This window comes from Thunnus thynnus, chromosome 8 (genome assembly GCF_963924715.1).
Source record: "Thunnus thynnus chromosome 8, fThuThy2.1, whole genome shotgun sequence".
Lineage (NCBI taxonomy): Eukaryota > Metazoa > Chordata > Actinopteri > Scombriformes > Scombridae > Thunnus > Thunnus thynnus.
In genome coordinates, this window is record NC_089524.1 from 19,823,173 (window position 1) to 19,846,254 (window position 23,082).

A 23,082-nucleotide genomic window follows, 5' to 3' on the forward strand; every position below is an offset into this window, starting at 1 on the left:
GTGAGAAAAACAGCATAAGATAAAGTAGCGGGCCCCGTGTGATGACTCACTTCCTTGAAACAGACAACTGTGTCATCTGCACATTAAAGAATGTGACTGACCCTGAACTGACTTCTACAGCTGTTGTGGGGTCACACACACACACACACACACACACACACACACACACACACACACACACACACACACACACACACACTCACGCACACACTTACACCACACCCACACCCACACCCACACAGTTTGCTTAGGTGTCAAAAAAAAGGAAGTTGTACAGGAAGACCTTTACAAATGCACTTTTATTCCCTGTCTAACTAAACTTGGAATCTGAACTCTCTTGCTGGCATTTCTCTTTGAATTTCATTAGAAGGTCACAGGAAAAGTGTCAGAAAGCCTTGAGCTTTGACAAATAGACTAAACAGACCTGCAGTACTTCTGTGTGTTCCAAACTATTGTCTATTTTTATCATTCCTGTTTTATGTTTTATGCAAACCACATAGACACACACACACACACACACACACACACACACGCACACAAACTGATAAAAATAGGGACAAGCAGGGATTCATAGTTACATTTTATTATGCCATATTATCACTTAGACACTTGATGCTTTGGCAATATTTGCAATTTTAACATTCATGTTAATTAAGCAGCGGAGAAAGAAAAAGAGAGAAGTGTTTATAACATTTTGTCGTCCTTATGTTTTTCAACAATATGAGCTGAATCAACAATTGTTGGACAGTGTCATAAAAAGCTAAACATTACAAACTTCATATTGGTAGGTTATATTGTAAGACTGACGTGTTGAATTGTTTTAGATTGTACAGGTGCACCTAATAACTCTGGATATTGTCAGTCTCACTTAGTGATACTATGCTTTGCCTCATTTTAGATAAATGGAACAAATTAAAACACAGCTTTATGGGAAATAATGTCACATTTTGTACAGAACTCCTCTGAACCGTCTTCATCTGATTCAGAGTTATTAGGTGCACCTAATACTTCACAGAGTTCATTAAGTGTTATTGGTTTGAAGTGTTCTCAAACATAGCAGCAGTAGCTCAACTTAAGTGTTTAACAGTTTTTTTGCTGCTCATTCACACACCAAGGGCAGCAAGCTACCATGCAAGGTGCTGGCCCAACCATCAGTAAGCAATTCAATATCTCAACCAAGGACACTTCGATATGAGTAGTGGATGATGGGCTCTACCTCCTGGGCCACAGATGTCTCTGCACTTAAAACACAAAATATTTTTTTGAGCATATATAACTGTCTGAGGCTTTCTTTGTAATGTTCACACTATGAGGATATGGAAAATATTGCAAACCAAGAGTTTGAGTATATAAGAGAATATAGGTGGCTCAGATATTGACACAATCCAAAAAACTATTGTGTTCTATTATTACCTATATATTAACTTATGCTATTGTGTTGCATACTTTGTATTTTTGGCATCCAGAATTAGCAAGTTTTTTCAAAATTTGAGTTTGATCTCCCCTTTCTTTCCAAACAACAAATGTTCAAATGCAAATGTGGATAAATGTGTAAATAGCCAGAAACAACAATGTCTCTAATTGAAGCAGATTTATCAGGTCATTGTGGGATTGAATAGAACAAAATAGAGATTTTATAAAACCAAATGTTAAAGTATCGGCATATTAAAAATGCATGAGCTGAAAGGCAGAAGCATGAGAAAAGAGTTCTCTCAATAAAGAGTCCAGAATAATGAAACTCCAGGTCCTCATCTTCATCCTCCTCCTCCTCCCTCTCCTCTAGACTGTGTGAGAGAAAACATTGGAGTGAGTTTATCTTCATGCAGACTTAAAGACTTGTGTGCAGTAATAGATAAGTGCAATAAAGGAGGCATACACTATGAAAAATAAACAATAGTATATATATTTATAGCACACAGATCCATATAAGTTATAGAAAAAATAAACCTGATCATGTTTATTATAATTAATGACCCAAAAGTGTTTTTTGTTTAAAAAAATATAAAGTCACCTCACCTGTACTATAAAACTAGAGAACAGAGAGACTTATTTGCGCAAAATCTACATTTCATGCTTTAGAGCTATGTCACACTCTTTCGGCCAATCCAGACGTTATACAGTAAACTCGTCCTCAAATGACGCCCCGAGTGAAGCCCATATATGGTTGACTCCTCCTCCCTCCTCCTTCTTTTTTTTTTTTGCTAAGAATAACACCCTGCCCACCTCTCTCCCTGCCTCGCCTACAGGCCTGCACACTGAACCTCTTCATGATTTCATTTGAAAAATGTGTGTTGTTCCTTAAAGAAAGATTTAAGACATTCTTATGTCACGTGGACAAAGATTTCTCCTTTATAAAGTGACTAAAATTCAATTTAAAGTTACCTTCCCTTGCAGAATTACACATCTGACACACAGATGTAATAAGTAGTGTTAATTATAGGGGGCGGGTATTTGATTAAAGCTTGAGTGAAATTATAACATGTTGTTACGGGCTGTTTTATTCATCCAGGAGGATTTAAATTAATTCCTACTACAACAAAAATGTTGAGGCCTTAGTGGAAACATGAAGTAAAACTGAAAATGAAACCGCGGCCTGTAACAGGCTCGGTGGCTCACGTGATATTACTGCTGACATTGGGCTGGATGGTCAGACTGATGTGGGACAGAGGCAGTAAAGAGGGTGTAGATGAAAGTCACCACACTGAAAGGAATTTTTTATTTTGGACACGCGCTCAAAGTTTGGACAGTCATTACGTCAACAAATAAAGGGGGTAATTATAAATGGTGAGCGTGAGGTCATTCTCTGAGCTGAAATATTTAAAGTACAGGTCTGCTGTCAGTGTGTCTGAATTAAGTTTAAAGTGAAAGTTATACACGCATGTATACGCATAGGCTATTAATATGAATCAGCACATTTAATACAGCTAAATGTATGGGCCCATAGAAAACAAAAAATCGACATTTTTAAACCTTAATTAAAAGGATTTATCTAATCAAAGCATTAATTTAACATCTTTGATCAGATACCATTCGATTTTAACAGAATTAGTACAAATTCTCTGAAATATTCTTAAGTTATTTTTTTTAGACAAAGCAGAATTACAAGTTTGATTTATATTCAAAGTAATCGGGTGGAGGCTAAATGGTTGTACGTCACTGCAAAGTACATCTATATAAGAAAATAAGTTGTCAACAATCAGGGAACACCCTGACGAACTTAATAGTTTGTTATTTTCTGCTCCCTTTCATATTAATTTGTTTGTATGTTCTTTGAATGTCCGCGCTCAGCTGCTGACATACAGTATGTCTGTGTTTCAGGCAACAATATAAAATTCGGCAAGAGCGAAACAATAGATCCATATAACTCTCACGATCCATGAGGTCATAACTTTTGGTAACAGCTGGGAGGCTTCAAGGTGCACATGCGGGAATGTCTCGACACATCCTCACATTAAAGGTCAAGGTTGGCAGCAGGGTGCGAACTATGCCGGAGGGGATTCGGGGAAATTTGCGAGTAAGCTTCCTTCTTTTTTTGGCATATCTGTATGCTGATTGCAAAACAGAACTTTGCTGATCTTATGGTTAAAGTGAGTGAAGCTTATGATATTGCGCCGCCACGCTTCGCTGGTGATGGCAATTATATCATGCATGCCGGTATCTTTATTAAAGTGAATTAGTGATCAATCACCCTCATTCATGAGTCATACATCAAGCCTAATTTTACGCATGATCCATGATGAGGAAGATACAGAAAAATAGAAACGCATGACAAAAATAGCATATTGTCCGAGAAAAACCGCCCAAAATTTCACACCTCATGTTTTCAGGGGAGCTCCCCTGTAGTACGCAGTATCCTGTCATGCATAAAGCGAGATGTACTGGTGCATGAATGAAGCGAGATACAGAAGAGAGAGAAACAGATACATGCATAGGATAAACTTTACTATGTGTGTGTGTGTGTGTGTGTGTGTGTGTGTATATATATATATATATATATATATATATATATGTGTGTGTGTGTGTGTGTGTGTGTGTGTGTGTGTGTGTATGTATATGTATATGTGTATATATATATATATATATATATACACATATACATATACATATACACATATCTCAATCTTAATGTTGTGATAATGTTCATTTTAAACTGTCCAAATATTTGGACAAATTGTATTTTTGATGCTTTGGCAACATTGTTCTCGCAACTTTCCAGAGAGAGAGAGAGTGAGACAGAGAATTATATCAAATATTGGAACAACACCACCAAATCACAAAGTAAATTAGAGTTATATTTAACCCTTAACAGAGAGTACATGGTGGCAGAGAAGTTGACCACCGTGCCTGATAGAAAACAATATACAGACTGAGTGGACCCAGCCTGGCCTTCACAGGCAGAACAGACTACCCAATAAAAGAGTGGTGGAGACAGATTTTCACTTCCTATTATACTGTGAGAAATATCAGGATTTTTTTTTGAAATAATTAATAATATATATCCTGAGTTTATCCACCTCCTGGATCCTCAGTAACTGTCCCATCTATGTGGGGAGAAAAGTCAGTAACAGCTGCAAAAAAGTCATACACTAAGAGAAACAAGCTCTGTAGTAAATGTTTCTGACTGATTACATTTGTAAAAAAAAAAAAAAAAAAAAAAAAAAAAAAGCGTTTTATTATATTGTATTTGATATGACTGTTGATATTATTGTATATTTATTGCTAATTATCTGTCAATGTGAATAATTCTGTACTGCTTTGGCAATATAGGTTTCTGCTATTTCATGCCAATAAAGTTTATTTGAATTTGAATTTGAATTTGAGAGAGAGAGAGAGAGAGAGAGAGAGAGAGAGAGAGAGAGAGAGAGAGAGAGAGAGTGAGAGAGACAGAGACAGAAACAGAGAGAGAAAGAGGATTTGTACCCACTGCAGAACAGGAGAAGTTGAGAAATTCATTTTCTCACAAGTTGTCCAAAACACAAAGAAATTAGAGAAGATTTCTTCCTCAAATTCAAGCGGAAAATCCCCGACATTCCTTTTCTCACCCTCCCAAAAGACAGTAGTGTCTGGCAGGAGAATATGTTACTGCATGTCACAAAGCAAGACATGTTTCTATGTAAGATACTTTTGGGTTTTTTTGTTTTGTTTCTTACTTTTATTTTATTTTTTCTTTTCTTTCATTTTATTATTTACTGTTCATATTCTATTGTTTACATGTAACTTTGTGCTTCGGCTACATGTTTGATCCACAACGTCATGCCAATAAAGCATATTGAATTGAAACTGAATTAAATTGAGAGAGACATAATAAACATTTACTTTAACAAGTTCAACTCTAAAATCTCAGATTTCAAATAGATTAAAATTAAAAATACTCCTCGAGGAAGGAGACAGGACATATCTCTCTGCCCAGTATGTATCGACATGTCACAACCTGAGGGACAGTGAATGACTTAGAGATTATAGGGGTTTATATTATTTGATAACAGACGCTCAACAATTGAGCCAAGACATACTTGACCTACTTCAGACTACACCAAACACATAAAAATGGTCTGTCTGAAGGCATTTATTAGTTCTGACTCTGGGAAAGTGGGAAAAATAATAAATTTCCCCCAAACTACTGTATCTCTTTAACCAAATCACACACATTTAGACTTCTCTACGTGATCTCCTTTTGATAACTAAAGTAATATTTTTACACTTCCATTCACTGAGCGTTCCCCCAGAAACTGTTTGGAGCCCCTCCCACTTTTTTTCATTGACTCTTGATGCTTTGGCAGTACTGTTGTTGTGACATTCATGCCAATAAAGCAAGTTTGAATTTGAATTTGAATTTGAATTTGAGAGACAGAGAGAGAGATAGAGATAGATAGACAGATAGACAGACAGATAGATAGATAGATAGATAGAGAGAGAGAGAGAGAGAGAGAGAGAGAGAGAGAGAGAGAGAGAGAGAGAGAGAGAGAGCGCCTGGGTGAAATTTACCCTAAAATTTAATTTTGTATAACACTTAGGGCCTACACACAGAGATAAACGTGTGTTGAAAGCTACGATAAAACTGACTTTCAGTTTCGATATCTCTGTGGCAGTTTGTGGCAAACCTGCAACCTGCATGTGGACATATAAATGTGGCACAAGCTATTCTAACTACATATATTGTCATATTTTGAAACTAGAGTAAGAAGAACTTAATAATCGCACTTTCAGATAGGTGGAAAGTGATTCATTTCATTTAATGCCTTGTCATCGTGACACAGACAGATATGTAATTATATTACGAGGTGTTTCTATTCAAAGTCAGACTGAAAAGGCGACGTTCAACAATATAGTATTGAGTTTAGTTTAAAAACCAAACCACTTCGTGTTTTATTATTGCGTAGGCTTTATATGAATATTTTCCATTTAGGATATACTGTGTAGTGTGACAATGCATTTTTATGACCGGTTTAAAATCATAATAAACATAGTGTTAAATAGGGTTATTATTGTTTTAAATTCAGTCGCTCCTATTTTTTGTTATATAGTCAAATTGACCTATTTTCTTTATCAGACTAATTACACTCACATGTTAGCCTCATTGGCTATTCATGAAATTCTCGGTTATACAAACGCAGTATTTTTTTATTACCCAACTAGGCTGGGCTCAGTCCTGAAACCTGTTCGATTAGTTTTTCACATACAACCTATACTGTAGATAAGCGCACACACTTAATGAACCCAACGGCCACCAATTTGGATATCATAAAGGTGTGACAAATAACGAATTTTACAGCTGAGAGATCAACAACTGTCTCAACTGCTCGTTATGGTATCTATCTCATTCCTTCAAGTTTTTTTTTCTTTATGACTTTTGATGAGATCCAATATTGATAATAACAGAGAAGCTAATATCGGTAGCTGTATGGGCTTTAAATAATTTCATTTCCATATAAACCACTCACATAAACTTAAACTGTATTCTCAGACGACATTTTTGTTCTGGTGAACAAAATAAAGGCTATTTATAAATTATACACATTTTAAAGAGCTAGTTAAATAAAATAATGGCTCCTTGGACTTATGAAAAAAACATTTCCACAACCTCACATTGAATATACAACTACTGTATATACATTACTGCAACAATTTGGAATTTTTTAAAGATGCAATTTTCTAACGGATGGATAATGGACGTTTTTCTAAAGGTGAGACTTGGTTTTATGGGCAGGAAACTATTTTTTACTAAGAGACATTTTGAAAAAAAAAAAAAAAGCAGAAACAAACAATAATTTATACAATGTAATAGCCTAAACCTTTAATTTAGACTACTCACGTGAACTCAGATACTCGTCGATGTATGCGGCAGTGTTCGTCCTCTGGTGGAGGCTCGCGAGCTGCCCGGCGGTGCATCCTTGGCTGTTGAACATATTGGGTTCCGCAGTGCGTCCAATCAGCATCTGGACCACCTCCAGGTGTCCCTGCCTGGCGGCCAGGTGCAGCGGCAGGTTACCTTGGTCATCCACGAGGTTCACATCTGCCCCGTGGTCCAACAACACGCGCACAGTATCTACGAATCCCTCGCGCGCTGCGTCGTGGGTTACGGTGAGACCGCATGCCGGGTCGCGCAGGTTCGGGTTTGCACCCGCCTCGAGAAGAGCCTCAACTACGGCGACGTTTCCCAACTGGACCACCTGCACAAAGAAAAGAGCGAGAAGGACAATAAACAGACGGGGAAGATGGAGGAGGAGAAGATGTGAAGGTCAATATGTGAGAGAAGAGAAAATTCCTCTACACTGTACTTTTAATTGCTATAAACTATATTAGAGATACAACGTTTCAGTCAAGTATTAACAAGTAGTAACAACTGCTCGAAACATATAAGTTCACTTTTAAAGATTTTTTCCGTCGAAAACGGTAAAGAACTGGCAGCAGGGTTACATTTAATTTGTTGTAACGGTGCCTTGCTGTTGCTGAAATTGCTGTTGCGGTTTTTTGTTGCTGTTTGAAGTTTATTACTGTCAATTTGCATTTTTTCACAAGCGGTATAATTACAGACTATTACTATAAACTGCAATATGTACGGCATAGTACTCCACACACTATTGTATAATTGACTACAAGCTGATTTGTGTATTTTTTCCAAACCTCGTGACTTGATATAATTACTCATTGACAGTATTTACAACAGTGAATAACCATAGTCATTTGAATTGTGACATAAACTGTTAAGACAAATGATACAACTTCAAGGTGTTACTTTCAACAGATGGAGCTTGTCAGCAAGACTGTGATTTCAAAACTTCAAGTCCAGTGCTTTTTGCATTTCATCAAAATAAAAGTCACTTAAAGAAAACAATTTGATCAAAAACTCCATAACATCAAGACTGATCAATAAGTCAGAAAGAATCTTTCAAAGAATAGTTCTCTAGCTTAATGAAAACATATATACCAGTAAAATAGCTTATTTTGTTTTATGTTGTAAACAGAGGGCAAAATACCAGATCAGTATCATGACAGATTGGCATATAGCACAGTTCAAAGTGAATGGGAATGTAATTTGCCTACAAGCAAAGCAAAAAGGAACTCACCAGTTGATGTGCTGCATGAAGATGGGTGAAAAATCATGCTGCAATCATCTCCAGGCAGTGTCAATAAACGTGTCAACTCTCTATACTGTTTTTTGTGTTTCCAAAAATTCTGTAAAGCACTGTTTTCTTTCCTCGAAGCAATCCATACTGTAAACATACCTTTCTTATCTTTCATCTGAGCCATTTCATCAAGCCAAATTAACAGTGATGTACTGCATTTAAAGGTAACAGGGTTATACTGTTGTTTGATATAAAATAATAGTAATTTCTCACAGTGTAGGCCTACATGTAAGGCTAATAGTCAGAGGCTATTATTCATCATGTTAACAATTTAGCTGATATGAAAAAGAGACCGAGGGGTGATGAAACTTTTTTTCCAACACTCAAACAAAATTAGAGCTTCATATGAAACTATTAAGATGAGGAGACTAAATGACTCCACTGCAGTGATAATTTTAAGACACCATTATTATTATCATTATCATTAATAGTACTACTACTACTGGCAGAAGTCATCAGTACACAGTGAAATGTGCACAATGTGACATTTCACTGTATTATTATCATTATTAATACTAGTAGAAGTAATAGTAACATTGATATTGTGCAGCCAGTGGATAAAAAAGAAATAATTTGCCCGTAAAATCCAAGAAGGAACATGTTTGTTGTCTTACTAAGGCAGGTCTGCCTCCATTTCCTCATCACCACCATTTTGTCTCCTTTCACACACACACACATACTCCAGTAAATCCCCAAAGTAAAACGTGACTTACAGCAGGCATTTCCTTTACTATAATAATTCTAAAATCGGCCTATTCTTTATTGTATTTCAGTAAACCTTTTCTCCTCATGGCTAAGTCCAAAATCTGTGCTTGTACTGCATTCAATTGTGAAACTGATAGTAAGAAAAGAAAATCTTATTGTTCCATTAAATAAAACACATATTTATTCATCTTAAGCTACACAATTATTATAATTCGACATTAAATAATTAATTACAGCAAAACTGCACGTTTCAGTGCTATTTTGGCCAGGTATTTAGCTGTTTTGACTTGGTGTGTTTAAATCTATGTCACAAAGTCTACACTCCTCTCTGCTACCTGTCTACACATTTCATTTGACAACTATTTACATCGAGTTAGACTATTTAATTTTTATAAAACGATGAAAAAAGGTTATGAGATGTTTGAAGACAAAATAGATTAGGTCTTATAGCCTGTACAGTAGCACATTTACACAATAATAGGCTTATCAGGCCGCTGTGGCACTACAGCCTGCAAAATAAATAAATAAATAAAAACAAAATACAAAGATCAATTACATTTTTCCAAGTTCACTTTGATACAAACTAATGTGAAAAAGGTACCAACCTGCACAGAAGTTCTGTTGAATCTATTAAATCCATTGACATCTGCTCCATTTTGCAGGAAAAACAACACTTCAGGTAGGTTTCCACTGGCAGAGGCATTGCAGAGCTGGTCTACTGACCTGTCAGCCATTCTTATAAAAAAATATATATAAAAAGATAGGAGCCAAGGTTTTTCACAAGCTGTGTGGAAAAACACTACAATCCAACAGGGCAGCCTGCAGAGTTATACCTCATAGGCACCTCCTCCCTCCCTTGCATCATACAGGGGCTTGACCTACAGCTCTTAATCTGGCACTGTAAAATAATTGAGAAAGATAAAGATCTGCACACTGTAGCCCTCTTAGATGCATTTTAATGAGATATTCACCATGGACGGATGTCTCATAAACTGTATCTATAAGGGGGCTACAATGTGGACCTTCAATTTTCTTTGTTACATTGTTTCTTTGGTCCAGCACCTGTTTGAAGTTTATTGGATGTGCCATCTACTACACTTTTTGAGTGTAAAATAATTAAAAATATTTGAAAATACTTGAAAGTAGCCTATTAGAAATTATTACTGGGATAGGATATACCCAATATATGTCTGTGTATCATTTCAATGTATCATTTCATTTAAAAAATATTTTTGTAATATTGACTGGTTAGGAACTATAGGAGCTATTTTAAAAAAAAAATACATCATAGCTTAATAATGTTCATGTTTCAGCTTCACTCCAATGCTAACAGACTAAACAATAATATATACACCCACTGAGCAATTTATTAGGGACACCAATCTAATGCAATCAAATACAGCAGCTCTGCTATAAATTCAGCTTGTACGAAGCTTATACATTTTCAGTTCTTGTTGACATGAAAGGTGATAATTGTACTTTATGTTTATTATTGAGGTCTTAGTGGGAGTTAGTGGTGTATTAGACTGCATTACATTGAAAAGTGTTCATAATATTTTGCCACAACTTACTTTCCTTTTTACTGTTACGCAGCTCCATTCACAAGTTTTCAGACGTATATTTTACATAATGACAGGCTACTTTATAGAATTATACTTTTTCACTTTCACAGCTTATATAACCTAGTTATGACATAATGACTTTAGGGCTCAATCAGTGGCAGACGGGTAATAGACGGCTCTAGTTCTGTGATGTGCGCATTTTAACTCCAAATTCAAGTTTTTCTACGTGAGCACCTGTAGATTTATACATTTAATCCAGCTGCAAAGCACATCTGCTACCTCTGTCACACTAGCATATACTGTAGGCCTACCTACTCATTTTTTTTATTGTTTGTGGTATTGTAAGTCATAATAATATAGACATAGTAACAATCATTTTCGCATCCCTGACTGTCTTGTGAGCTGATGCATTGTCTGTGACCTGGAGGAGAATTTTTAATCTACTAACTGCTAGCTTTGTTTGTTTATGTACCTTTCCCCCCTCCATATCTATAATCTACAGCAGCAACACTTATTTACAGTAAGCCGTTCTTCTACACCTGCGACTATGGGCTTATAATAACTTAAGTAACATTAGCTTGAATTTATAGGGTTGATATTAAAAGCCCTCACTTTAAATTAAAATTAGAAATGAAATTAGGTCATTAGGTGCCACCCTTTTTTCCTATCGAGATGAGCACTTAAAAAAAAATCACATAAACAGCATCCGATAAATAAATAGCCCAATAAATGGCTACATCTGCGCATAAGCTGTTTTGAAAAATGTGATGTTACTCACTCTCATTTCCCGCTCCTTTTCAAATATGTTGCCATCATGTATTAAGTACGTTTCACAACTACCACCCTGTTATAATGTCAGCACTCAAGGACTGAGGACGACAGCAGAGCCACAACATTGATCACAATCACCGCGAGAGAGCATGCTTTCATTTTCAAAAACTCTCCTACCGAATTAACAATGGTCCTCCAGCATTAAACCACTGTCACATCGATGTCGATTACATTTCTGTCTGATTCTGATAGTCTAAATGCCCAAACTATCTTCTGACGAAATATCCTCAATAACATCGCAAAAGATCTCTCATTTGAAGTGTAGATAAGCTGTATGCCTACACGTTTGCCGTGATAGTTTGGTTAAAATATTTGAAATACTTACCAAAAAAAAATGAGATTTTTGATTGGATGAGGGCTAAAGGGGAGTATACGAGAAGAAATCATTGGGTAGAAGAAGCATGATGCTGTTACAAAGCCACTGTGTTAAAGGTGTCTGCATTCATTTCAGCGATGTGGAGATTTTATTCCAGTGAACAGTCACATTGTAGTATATTGATAAAATCAGTCTCTCCTACTTAATCTATAATTATAATTTCCAGTAAAAGAGCAAGAGGGGATTTTTTATAGCCTCATCGACAATATCTTTCAGTTTCCTTTCCTCATGCTGCCCTCTAGTGATGGGATTTTATATCGCCTAAAAGCCTGGTAATGGTGTCTGGTGCAGAGCTGGGGTCAGGTGTGTAGGGACACATTGTATCCTCAAATAAAGAATGGATGCGCCAATTTCACACAGAAACTAAGACAATATGTACACTTTAAATTATTTTATTAGATAGGCTTACTTTGACCCGTGTATGGTCATGGCAATAATATACTACAAAAGAGAATAATAAGGTCAAATCAGGTCATTTGACAGGTGTTCTCAGGTGTGATTGGTCAATAGGCTGTTAGGTACGCAACATGGTGCGTATGTGGCTGTGCGTAAGGACACAACGGTTGATTTTGCGTTTTTTTTCGGTGCCAAAGATCGAACTGGGCGCATGTGTTGACACACGCATCCATAAATGAATTAGTAGTCTACTTTGTCTTGCACAAACGCCGTACGACACCTGTCCACAAACGGAAAATCACCCCTTTTTCACCCCTCCAATTACCCATCGGCCCCAACCCTGTCTGAAGGCGGGGTGCTGTAAATTATACAAAGCCATCTTCTCCAAAAGACAGAGATTTACACTGGTTCGGAGTAAATTAAAAGGCTACTAGGCCCTGTTTGTGCCCTTACCGCGGTGCTGCTTCTGATCAGATTGTGTCGAAGTCTGTTTCCCCCTTTCTGTATGTCTTTCCCTGAACCTTAACCTACACCCAACCTGCTTCTCTGCCACGCCTAACCCTAACCTAAACCCTAATCCTAACCCTACGGGAAACACAATTTTAACTGGAGGAACATTTATTCGAGGGGGAACAGACTTCGTCACAAGACCTGGATCACTGTCTCTTACTGGGCCTTCATCCATGGACCCTGCCTTGGTCCTCTCTCCCTCCACCTCCATGTCATAATCATAGGCTTGGTCCTGTCTTCCCTGGGTGTGTTAATTTTTTTGCAACGTCCCATTAAAGAGTTTGTGCTGCCATTGCTGTTAGATGAAGCGCATATGAGTCAAGGCTACAGGGTTTATGAAACCAAAAATCAAGGTTAAAGGCATATCTGCTTTTACGCATAGTCTCGACTTTTACGCATTCAGACCCATCTGTCATCCATACTTGTCCCCTGTCTTCTAGCCTGCTGCAGTGTTGGGCAAAGTTATAATTAACTTAATTTAATTAACCAGAGGATAACAGGGCGTGTGAGAATGTATATGGATACATGTCTTGCTAATTATGTGTCACCTTGATCTACGCGCCTGTACATTTCCAACAGCTCGGCCTATAAGACATCACAACTCTGGAGTTATTTGGGACGAAATCACATCAAATCCGAGATTAAATGTTAAATACTACATGTTACGGTGTCCAGGTGGTGAATGTATTTGGGAACACTTGGCTTGGATAAATATTAAATATGTAATGTAGCCTGTAATATCATACATTTCTGAGCCACTGTGTAGGCAAAGTGTTTCACAAGACAAGCCTACCAAGTGTGCAGAGTGAACACAGTGAAACGACTCTAAAGCAATATGGGACATGGACATATTGTATTTTTAGAAGCGAAAGCATGAAAAAGAAAGACGGAAAGATCGTGATTAAAAAAGTATACTGCGAGTATCAACCTAACGTCCTCGGGACGAGCTTTTTTTTTTTTTTTTTTTTTTTTTTTTTTTACAACATCTGCGATCACTTTACGTCAGACGTAAAGCAATGGAATAGCTCACAATAATAAGAGATAACTGGACACTGTAACGTTACTTTACTGAATTTTGACTATCTGAAGCTGTGAAATTCCGTTAAAGTTCAATATTTCCAACTTGCTAACCTCTCACTCGTCGCCACGTGTGAGCAAAGTGTTTTATTAGTATTCAGTATCCCTCTGTGAGGCGAGGAAAGCGACCGGAGCCAGTGGAAGAAGAATTGCTTTTAGCCAGTCATTGCCATGGCCTCCGAAAGCGGCGATAACAACATGGATAGAGAAATGATTTTGGCAGACTTTCAGGTGTGTGTCTTTCTTGCATGTCCCAAACATTGCACTCAGTAGTTAGTAATGTGTTCGCCGTTGTTGAATTGATTCAGGCTACTGTCAACAACAGCACACACGACCTGTCTGGCGTCGTAAACAGCAGAGCAGCTTTCTGGAGCTAGCACACCGAGCTAACAAACTGACAGCCCGCTAACTGACTCTCAAGGCAATCATTAGCTGTGAAGTCGCTAACTAGATCACGGGCTTCCTAAAGCTACCAGTCTAAACACTGGAATAAATGGTGTTTTATTGATGTTGTTGTTGTTGCTGGTTTTAAGTTTGCCAGATTGACAGCTAACGGTGAGGTAGTTAGCTTAAAGGAGAGCTAACGCACTACCCCGCTCACGTCAACTTGTTTACACGTCGCCTGTTGTTGTGTCAGGGTTTGTTTTTTAATCCTCGTTAGAAACTGTGTGTCCATCGAAGATATCGGATTTCTAGCCTCTTTTGCAGGTAGTTAGGAAAGTATATTTTGATGGTGAGCAAACACACAGGATACCAGAATATGCTTCTGCTCCAAATTGGCAGTAATGTAGCATCCTGTAATGTTGGCTTCTGTGTTTAATGGCATCAATATTAACCATAGGCCTTCCATTTGGTGTCCTCCCTCTTACGGGTTTCTTACTGTAGGCTTGTGTTTTGGTTCCGCAAGTTCACTCAAACAATATTTGACAGCAGGCCTAACCAGTGCAGGTAGACATGTACAAGTTTTCCATTCTTGACTAATTTGCTGTGGATGTTATGGTGAGAGTGGACGTGTCTTTCACAAACAAAACAGATGTTTTGTTTAATCACCTTATCGCTCTGGGCAGAGCGAGGTCGTAGGGCACAAATTCCTAACAGTTTTACAATTTATTTATGTTTATGCTTCACTGAAATCTTTTTCTGCCACATTTTAAAATTGTGTCCTATGTCCTTATGTATCATACATTTGTACAGTGCTAAGACATCAAGGGAATCCTTGTAATTTCCTAATGTATGAACTGATCATCCTCCCTACCTAGCTTTGTGACAGCATGTCACACGATGTAGAGATAAGACAGTCATTTCTTAAAAAGCATCATAGCAGTGATATGTTAATCTAAAATTACATGTCCTTCAAACAGGCAAATGAGACACCTAATGTATGAATTATGGCCTTGAGGAATAGAAAAAACGTCCTAGTTTTTGTTTCTAATGTAAAATTGATATTTTTGACACAAGGAAAACAAAAAGAAACATGCACAGTGTGATAAATGTATAAAACACAAAAAAGAAAGTCCAGCAGACACCAGAAACAAAGAAGCCAAAGCCTGCAGACTACCAGCAAATGACAATATACAGTATATAATACATACTGTATATTTTATGAGAAAACATAAGTATAACACATATAAGACAGAAAGAGCATTTATTACTTACCGTGCGGTGCAAAGGCATCTTAAACGATCATCACTTTAAAGGTAAAAGCTGAATTTGTGTCTTTAGCAGATGATTACAACCAGACGTAATGCTCCTGATTTTATGTATCACCTGTTGTTGAAAGATGACATAAATATGACGTAGTTTGCCAAGTATTTTACAGCTCTGTTTTATAGGATATAGGTTGTAAACTTCTAAACAAACAGATTAAAGATGGCAAAAGCACTGATTCATTAAGACACTAGTGAAACATAACAATTTTACCATCAGTTTAAACATGTAGTCTTTGCATGAAATAAAGTCTGTGTTGACATGACAGTTCATCATTACTGGTGCCTATAGTAGGTGCCATTCTTCTGCCTTTTAATTGTGGTTGGCAGAGGGGTAACATTGCAATCCCTCCCCCCAAATGAAATGGTCTTATACTTAGTTTTACTGGTGTTAAAATTAAAGTAATCATCATCACATAAGTTAATAAACTCATCCTTAACAGTTCAGTAGTCCTGTTTCCTGCACTGAAAATAAACATTGATCAACAGTTTCATCTGTATACTTAAGGATATGCCTGTTTCTCTGCTAACTTCTATAGCCAGCAGTATACATTGTAAAAGAAGGCAGATATAAAACACAACCTGGAGGAAAAGCAGCAGAGCAGCAGTGTCAGATAAAATATTATTTACTCAGACACTCTGTATTTCCCCTGACAATAGATGTGTAGCATATACACAGGTTATAACAGCATATACTCACCTCTGGGCACAGTGATTAACCATATACCCTCCTAGAAATATCCACATTACCGTTACTAAGCACAGGAGACTTTTAAACAAATGCGTTCTTCATTGGGAGATGAAATAGATAGTAATAAACCGATTGGGCACACACCAAACTCTATCAACAAGAAAAACCTGTCTGACAATGACACTAATGACAAAACGTTACATAGGTGGCTGCATAATGATGATGATAATCAGTGGTGAGAGAAGTGTTCAGATCTTTTTACTTTTTTCAGATTGTTAACTTTAGTAAAAGAAGCAAATGCTGAAATATAAAAACACTCCATTACAAGTAATTGCAATGAAAGTGGGGCAATGGCCTCTGTGAGTATTTTACCATTATATTATTGGATTATTATTACTTATACATTATTATATAAGCAGCATTTTGCTGTTGTAGTAGGTCGAGGTGGAGATATTAAACTATTTTATGTAGGCTTCTCTTTGGATATTCATTATAGTGCGCTATGTTTTAAAAGCTCATCATATGTATTGTATGAACAATCTTACTCAACCTGTAATTAAAGCTGTCAAATAAATGTAGTGTAGTTAAAAGTACAATATTTCCCTCTGAAATATGTTTAAATGTTTAGTTGAAGTAGAAAGTAACGTCTCAAGTAAAGTAGCTTAAAGTACCAAATATGTATGTATGTATATTGAATAAATGAATAAATTCAGCCTACTTAGTGACATTTCACCACTGGTGGGTATACCCACCTACTAGGACACCACTACACCACTGCCTGACAAATATCCACAATCTAACCAATAATATTTGGATCAAGGTTAAAATGATTTAGAAGCTTTTCTGCCAAAACAAAATTGTGTGAACAGCTAGTAAGAAATTCACAAATTAAAGCCTCATGTGTTTACTCACATGTTTTGAATCTTTTTGTGGTTAAGCAGAGCAGCAGTTGCATCATCAACTCCTAAACCCGCCTCATGGCCAAACTGCATATTCTCTTACTGGACCCTTTTGCACAGCTTCTCAAATAACTTCATGACTAATGAAGTCAAGGTTACTGACCTAAAATCATTCAGTCTTTAAGTGTTTTTGTCTTTGGCATGAGTATACATTGTATCTCCACAAGTAGGGAAACCTCTGCTGTTTTAAAGACCAATTAAATGTATAACAGAAGATGCTGCTCACCTGCTCTGCACATGTTTTGACCAATTGTTCTTAATTTTTGGGCCTTTTTGCACTCTGTTGAGGGAGAACAGTTTTGTAACACTTCTGGTATCAAAGCTGTAATTTGTGTCAATTACATAAACAGAAGGATCAGATCAAAACAGATACAAAGCCCGTGGCTTTGGATTGTCTGCCTATCCCATTTTAAGGATCCTGAATCCTGACCTACTTTGCAGTATTGAAATCCTTCCATATTATGAAGACCGTGTTTTGTTTATCCTGCTTTGCAAGAGTCCAAGGTATCAGTTTGTATACAATACCACTCCCAGCTGTTAATTATCACTACCTAATCTTACTAGTATCCATAATGTGTTTCCATGAACCTGTGAAATAATTTGGGAACATGTTATTATTGATTTCATTGTTTATCCACTGTTTTGTTGTGAAATGTATTTTTATGTGCAGACAGATCATAATCTTTCATAAAACAAACTGCAGCAGAATCTCATACAATGCATTTGACGTCATTGTCTCTTGTTTTTTTCCTCTCACAGGCTTGCACTGGAATTGACAACATTGCAGAGGCAATCACTCTGTTAGAGCTTAATAACTGGGATTTAGTGGTAAGTTCGTTATCTGCAGGCTATGGGCTTTGCCCTTTGACAGACAGGGATGAGGTCATCAAGACTACCATTTCAAGAGAGCAGTTTACATCCAATACATTATTATTTCTTTATCCAGTGTGTTTTATTAAGCAGACAGCACCTTGGCCGGACGGTCACCCTGTATGCTGTTACTGTGTGGGACACAAGGGGCCTCATGTAACATTTTCATATTTTCATCCAACTAGGCCCACTGAAATGTGGAAGTTGCTGTGCCAAAATATGGCCATAAAATCTAAAAAAACATTTCAGTAAATTGGCAGTTATGATGATGAAAATATGGTAAACAGGATATAAATTTTGCATTAAGTTTGTTTTACATATATATACATTTTTATCTGTTAATTTCAGTATCATATTTAAACTCAAAATTAATTCAGATTAGGACATTATAATTGTAAGTCAAACAAGTGTTTCTCCCCAGTGAAGAAAAGCAGAGATGATCTATTCATGACTCATACGACAGGTCTGGACCGCTGGTAAAAAAAATTTCATACCTAAGAGAAAATTCCAAGTATGAGAAAACTGATGAATGCCACAGATGTTCTTAAACTTGCATTTTAAGAACAAATCTGTTTATACGAGCGCTTCTTGCATGAGGCCCATTGTGTCCAAGGGAGTGCTGTACAGTGAATATTGAGGTGAGAGACCATCTGAGAAATAATGTGTTCTGCCAGGTTTGGATTAACTCATGATGAGTCTGAAAAACAAGGAGCCCTTTACTGCAAAGTGCATATTGGAAAGGGTCAGTCTATATTTAGACTGAGGCTGGCAGTTCAAAGCAGGAAGCTAAAGCAGTCCAAGCAGGGGTAGGACAGACGGTGGGGCCCAGACTCACTGCAGCTGTAAATCCGATGACTTGCTGTTCCTCTGCAGTACTTGGTACAGTCGATTTTAAACATTGACAAAAGCTGGCTGTGAGTGGGGAATGGGATGATAAAAAAAGTAATAAAGGGATACTCTTTTTGAGCAACTCTCCCCCCAGGAAATTGTTTAGCAAACCAGGACATTGTTTAATCCACCGGATACCAGATGGATGATGGTCTAAACAAAAGACACTTTCATTATGGCATTTGCTGGGTGAAATACCGCCTTTCCTCTTTTCCTTTAGATGTTTTACTTCATAAAAGCGGAGGGGTTTTTTGTTACAGGCGAGGTGGCTTGAGCTAAAAATATAATAAAAATAATTAAATAAAAGTACCAGTACATCTCAAACCACTTCTGCAGCAGAATCCACTTCTCCACTGCCCATCTGTTGGGTCAGTACGTCATATTTTTGCCACTGTATGGCTAAATACACTGTTCCATCTCAATCCTGGTAATGAATTTGTCAAAACGCCACTATCCTAGCTGTCAGTAGTGGTCGACAAACCCCCCTCATTTACCTCCTTTGGTTTGAATTTCTTTTGTAGTATATTGATGAAATACCAGCATGGCACTCAAACAGTTACCTCCTCCATAAACAAAACACCAGACTCATCTTTATCTCATCGTGTTTTTATGTATGATGGTACCTTGTACCTTCTAAAACAAATCCAAGATGACCACATCCTCCTCTCTCTGTAAAGAGACAGCTTGGTCGTGCTGCACAGCAACATGTTGTGGTTTTAAAAAGCCACAGGCCTCCTTCACAGTTGGCATGTTTGCTTGTATTTCGAGGAAAAGTACTGGTGTTTAATGCGTCGGAAGCAGTGACAGCATGACAGTAAGCCCAGATGCACAATGCTAGTACCCTGGAACTGAAGCAGTTCAGTGGAATTCAGCTATCATTAATCTACACTAGAAAATAACTGTGACCTGCCAAAATGTCACATTGATAATCACTTGAAATAAAATAATAATAATAATAAAACAATAGGGAAGGAACTATGAAAAAACACAGATTAATAACACAGAAGAGATAAACAAAGGACCATGCGATTTAATTGAGAAACTTGAGGATATTCTTACCTCAAAACAAACAAAATAATTGGCAAAAGACTATACACAACTAAATGGAGAAGTGGAGTCTTCAGTGACCAGAAAAACATCAGTGCTTCATATAACTTCCCAAAGATAATGACTTAAATGCTGCATTGCAGGTCAGCCCTAAGATGTTTAGTGGAATTGAGAGGAATGTGGTTGCTATATCTCTCTATTTCATTGAATCTTAATGTTTCTTGAACCTTTCCTGAACAATTCTTACAGCATGACAAGGAGTTTTATTTTGTTAAAAGTGTCCTTCAAGTCTCTCCTTGGATATAAAGTATGAACACTTTATTGATTTGCTTTTAAGTTTTAATATAGCTAAGACCTATACATTTGTTTTTTTTGCCATTGCACATTTCCTTCATTCAATGCAAAAAGAATAGGGGGATATGATTATACCAGCACATATCCGCTATCTTTAGTTTTTGCTTGTTTTGCAGTGAAGGATAGTGAGTGTTCGAGAGAAATCCATTCAATTGTCCATTCAAACAAAAGCTCTGTGCAAGCTAAAAGTGGTCACTGTCATGTTTTTCAGCTCTCTTTGTCCTGATCATCCACCCACCTTGAATATTCCATAATTCTTTGTCATATTTGACTGGTTTAGAGTGAAACCTTACACCCAGCAAATGTCACACACTCCTTGTCAATCTGACAAAAATTGTGTTATAGAATCAACCAAAATATTGTTGATTTTTGTTAAATAACCAACCAGTCACTGTTGAAGGTCATCAGCTATCATTTAGAGTTCCCTTTAACTAAAAAAAAAGGAAAAATTATTATAGTAGAAGATTTTAGTATTTGTCAAAAGGACATTAAGGGCAGTTGTCCAGGATTTTATGACACTGTGGTGCCTTAATGCTCATTTAACTGATAATATCATCAATATGAGATAAAAAAGATTGTCTTTAAGGGTGAGTTTTATGATTGTGGTGCATAGGTACCTGATAATATAGCAGCGTTCACTTGACAAAGTAGGTTGCAAATTTAGAACATACAGTATCATTCTGAATTACTGGTTGGCATCTTGTAAACAGATACCTTTTTAAATCATCATGTTGTATCACAATTTGGAAATGGACTGTGGTTCTCCCAATTACTGTTAAAATACATTTTATAAACCAAATGTGCTGCACAACAGCCAGTCTCTTTGACAATGTCTTTGAAGCAAAACAGTATTGGTTACTGTTTTTACATTTTTTTATGATTAATCAACAATTGATCAACAGTGTTCAGTAGCAAAGACAAGAAAATGGTGTCTATTGTGCTGTATAATTGACTTCTACTTTAATTACAGGCAGCCATCAATGGAGTCATACCACAGGAGAATGGGATCTTGCAAAGGTATGTTATTCACTGTAAATCAGAGAGAAAAGTATCAGTTGACCTTATAACACTGAATGAATGCAAAATGAAGTCATACATGGCATACATTTCCAGACACTCTTATTCTTTTTCAAAAGGCTGTACCGTGTCGGTTTTGGTTTATATGATCAGTATGACAAGCAGCTATGTTAGGTATGTGATGTTCAGAGGCATTGTGCCCTAACATTGTCAGTGGGAGAAAGGAAGGGATATTTTAAATACTTGGTAAGGGAGTGGGTACATGAGATACTGATGACGATATGAGATAATTCATGATTACCTGCATGTGTGCATCTACATTGTAGAGTAACACATAAAGTATCTTTCAGACAATACAGGAAATGTGAAACCAAGCTGATTATAGAAGCAGAAAGTCCCCACCTCAGTGGTGACCGGGCACCAGTCCGTCGTTTGTTTCCCTGAAGAACAAGCATGCATAGTGACACATGCACGTGTCATAATTACAGTGGGTATAGTTTTTACAACACTAGAGAACAGATGACAATTGATTTTCTCCATCACCCGCTTCAATGATGAAATAGCATTTTGATGTTAAATCTTAAAATGAGTGTTTTTGTTAGTCAATACATTTCCAACAGACAACAGCAACATGGACGCTACTGAGTTGGAGGTTATTGCTCCTTCTATGGTTTCAATGCCGCTGTTTGATAGAGGAATAATATAAAAGACACTGCAACTGCAAGGAAACTTTCTGCCAAGAGTGGAGTTGTACACAGTTTCTGAATAGAAAAGGTTTCTCTAAGAAGCTTTGTGCCCTTCACACTACTTCAACGGTTAGTTGACACTCATGAATGCACTGAGCTGATCCGAACCCACTCAAACTGGAGACGTTCTGTTAAACCGTTTTATTTTGTGTACACACTTGCGTGCATGTGTGCGCATGCATGCATGTGCTGCAGTGTGGTTCAGGCCCTTGGGCCATGAGAATATTGCTGGTCTTTCGAAGGGCACACATTGCTATGAATGGAGGCTGGCTGGCAGTGTGACCAGCAGCCAACACATTTACTAAGTGGCTGGCACTGGTATGAGTAGGCTGGCATTGCCCAGTAAACAGACTCTGATGACGTGACCTGAGCTGGAGCCAGTTGGAGGCTATGCCAGCGCTCCTGTCTAAAATGCATTTCCCTCCTCCCTTGTGTCCTCTTTAGTAAGCAGGTTGGGAATTATAAGAAGCTTCCTTGTTGATCAGCAACCAAAATTCCTCAGGGCATCAAAAATTATTTCCTGGTACTTACTAAAAATACCGAATCCTCTGTTGTGCACAGTCTCTGTTCTGACAGTTTGTCTGTGGGTGAAGGGCTCAGCAGTTTTTTTTTCTTCCTGGACTGCACAGGAGAACAGTGCCATCTAGATGTAGGGCAGCATGGGACTATGCTCACACAGCAACAATAAACAATTTAACGGCCTTCAGTGTTACTGTGCCA

General features: G+C 37.3%; 2 protein-coding genes across 3 annotated transcripts in view; one reads left to right on the forward strand and one right to left on the reverse strand.

The window, feature by feature from the left end:
- Window positions 1-579: 579 nt before the first annotated feature.
- On the reverse strand, window positions 580-12,038 carry cdkn2c (cyclin-dependent kinase inhibitor 2C (p18, inhibits CDK4)). Of its 2 annotated transcripts, none has more exons than XM_067597017.1 (4): window positions 11,843-12,038; window positions 9,938-10,067; window positions 7,313-7,670; window positions 580-1,784 (listed from the first exon to the last, which is right to left on the reverse strand). In XM_067597017.1, exons 2-4 carry the CDS (start codon window positions 10,064-10,066, stop codon window positions 1,780-1,782), a joined length of 492 nt encoding a protein of 163 aa, XP_067453118.1. In that variant the 5' UTR covers window position 10,067; window positions 11,843-12,038; the 3' UTR covers window positions 580-1,779. The 2 variants fall into 2 exon arrangements, with proteins under 2 accessions (XP_067453118.1, XP_067453116.1); XM_067597015.1 differs by having other exon boundaries at window positions 11,673-12,038.
- Window positions 12,039-13,985: 1,947 nt separating this feature from the next.
- The window catches only part of faf1 (Fas (TNFRSF6) associated factor 1), a 64,291-nt gene continuing 55,194 nt past the window's right edge, over window positions 13,986-23,082 (forward strand). The window contains exons 1-3 of the mRNA XM_067597018.1: window positions 13,986-14,315; window positions 18,200-18,268; window positions 21,570-21,616. Coding sequence (XP_067453119.1) covers window positions 14,256-14,315; window positions 18,200-18,268; window positions 21,570-21,616 — 176 coding nt within the window. The 5' untranslated portion in view covers window positions 13,986-14,255. The remainder of the gene's footprint in view (window positions 14,316-18,199; window positions 18,269-21,569; window positions 21,617-23,082) is intronic.

What these genes read in the sequence shown, in the direction of transcription:
- cdkn2c (XM_067597017.1), bottom strand. Translation starts at nt 10,066, where the DNA reads ATGGCTGACAGGTCAGTAGACCAGCTCTGCAATGCCTCTGCCAGTGGA. An exon ending in TCAACAGAACTTCTGTGCAG is followed by an intron (nt 7,671 to 9,937) that starts GTTGGTACCTTT and finishes TTCTTTGTGCAG; the next exon opens with GTGGTCCAGTTGGGAAACGT.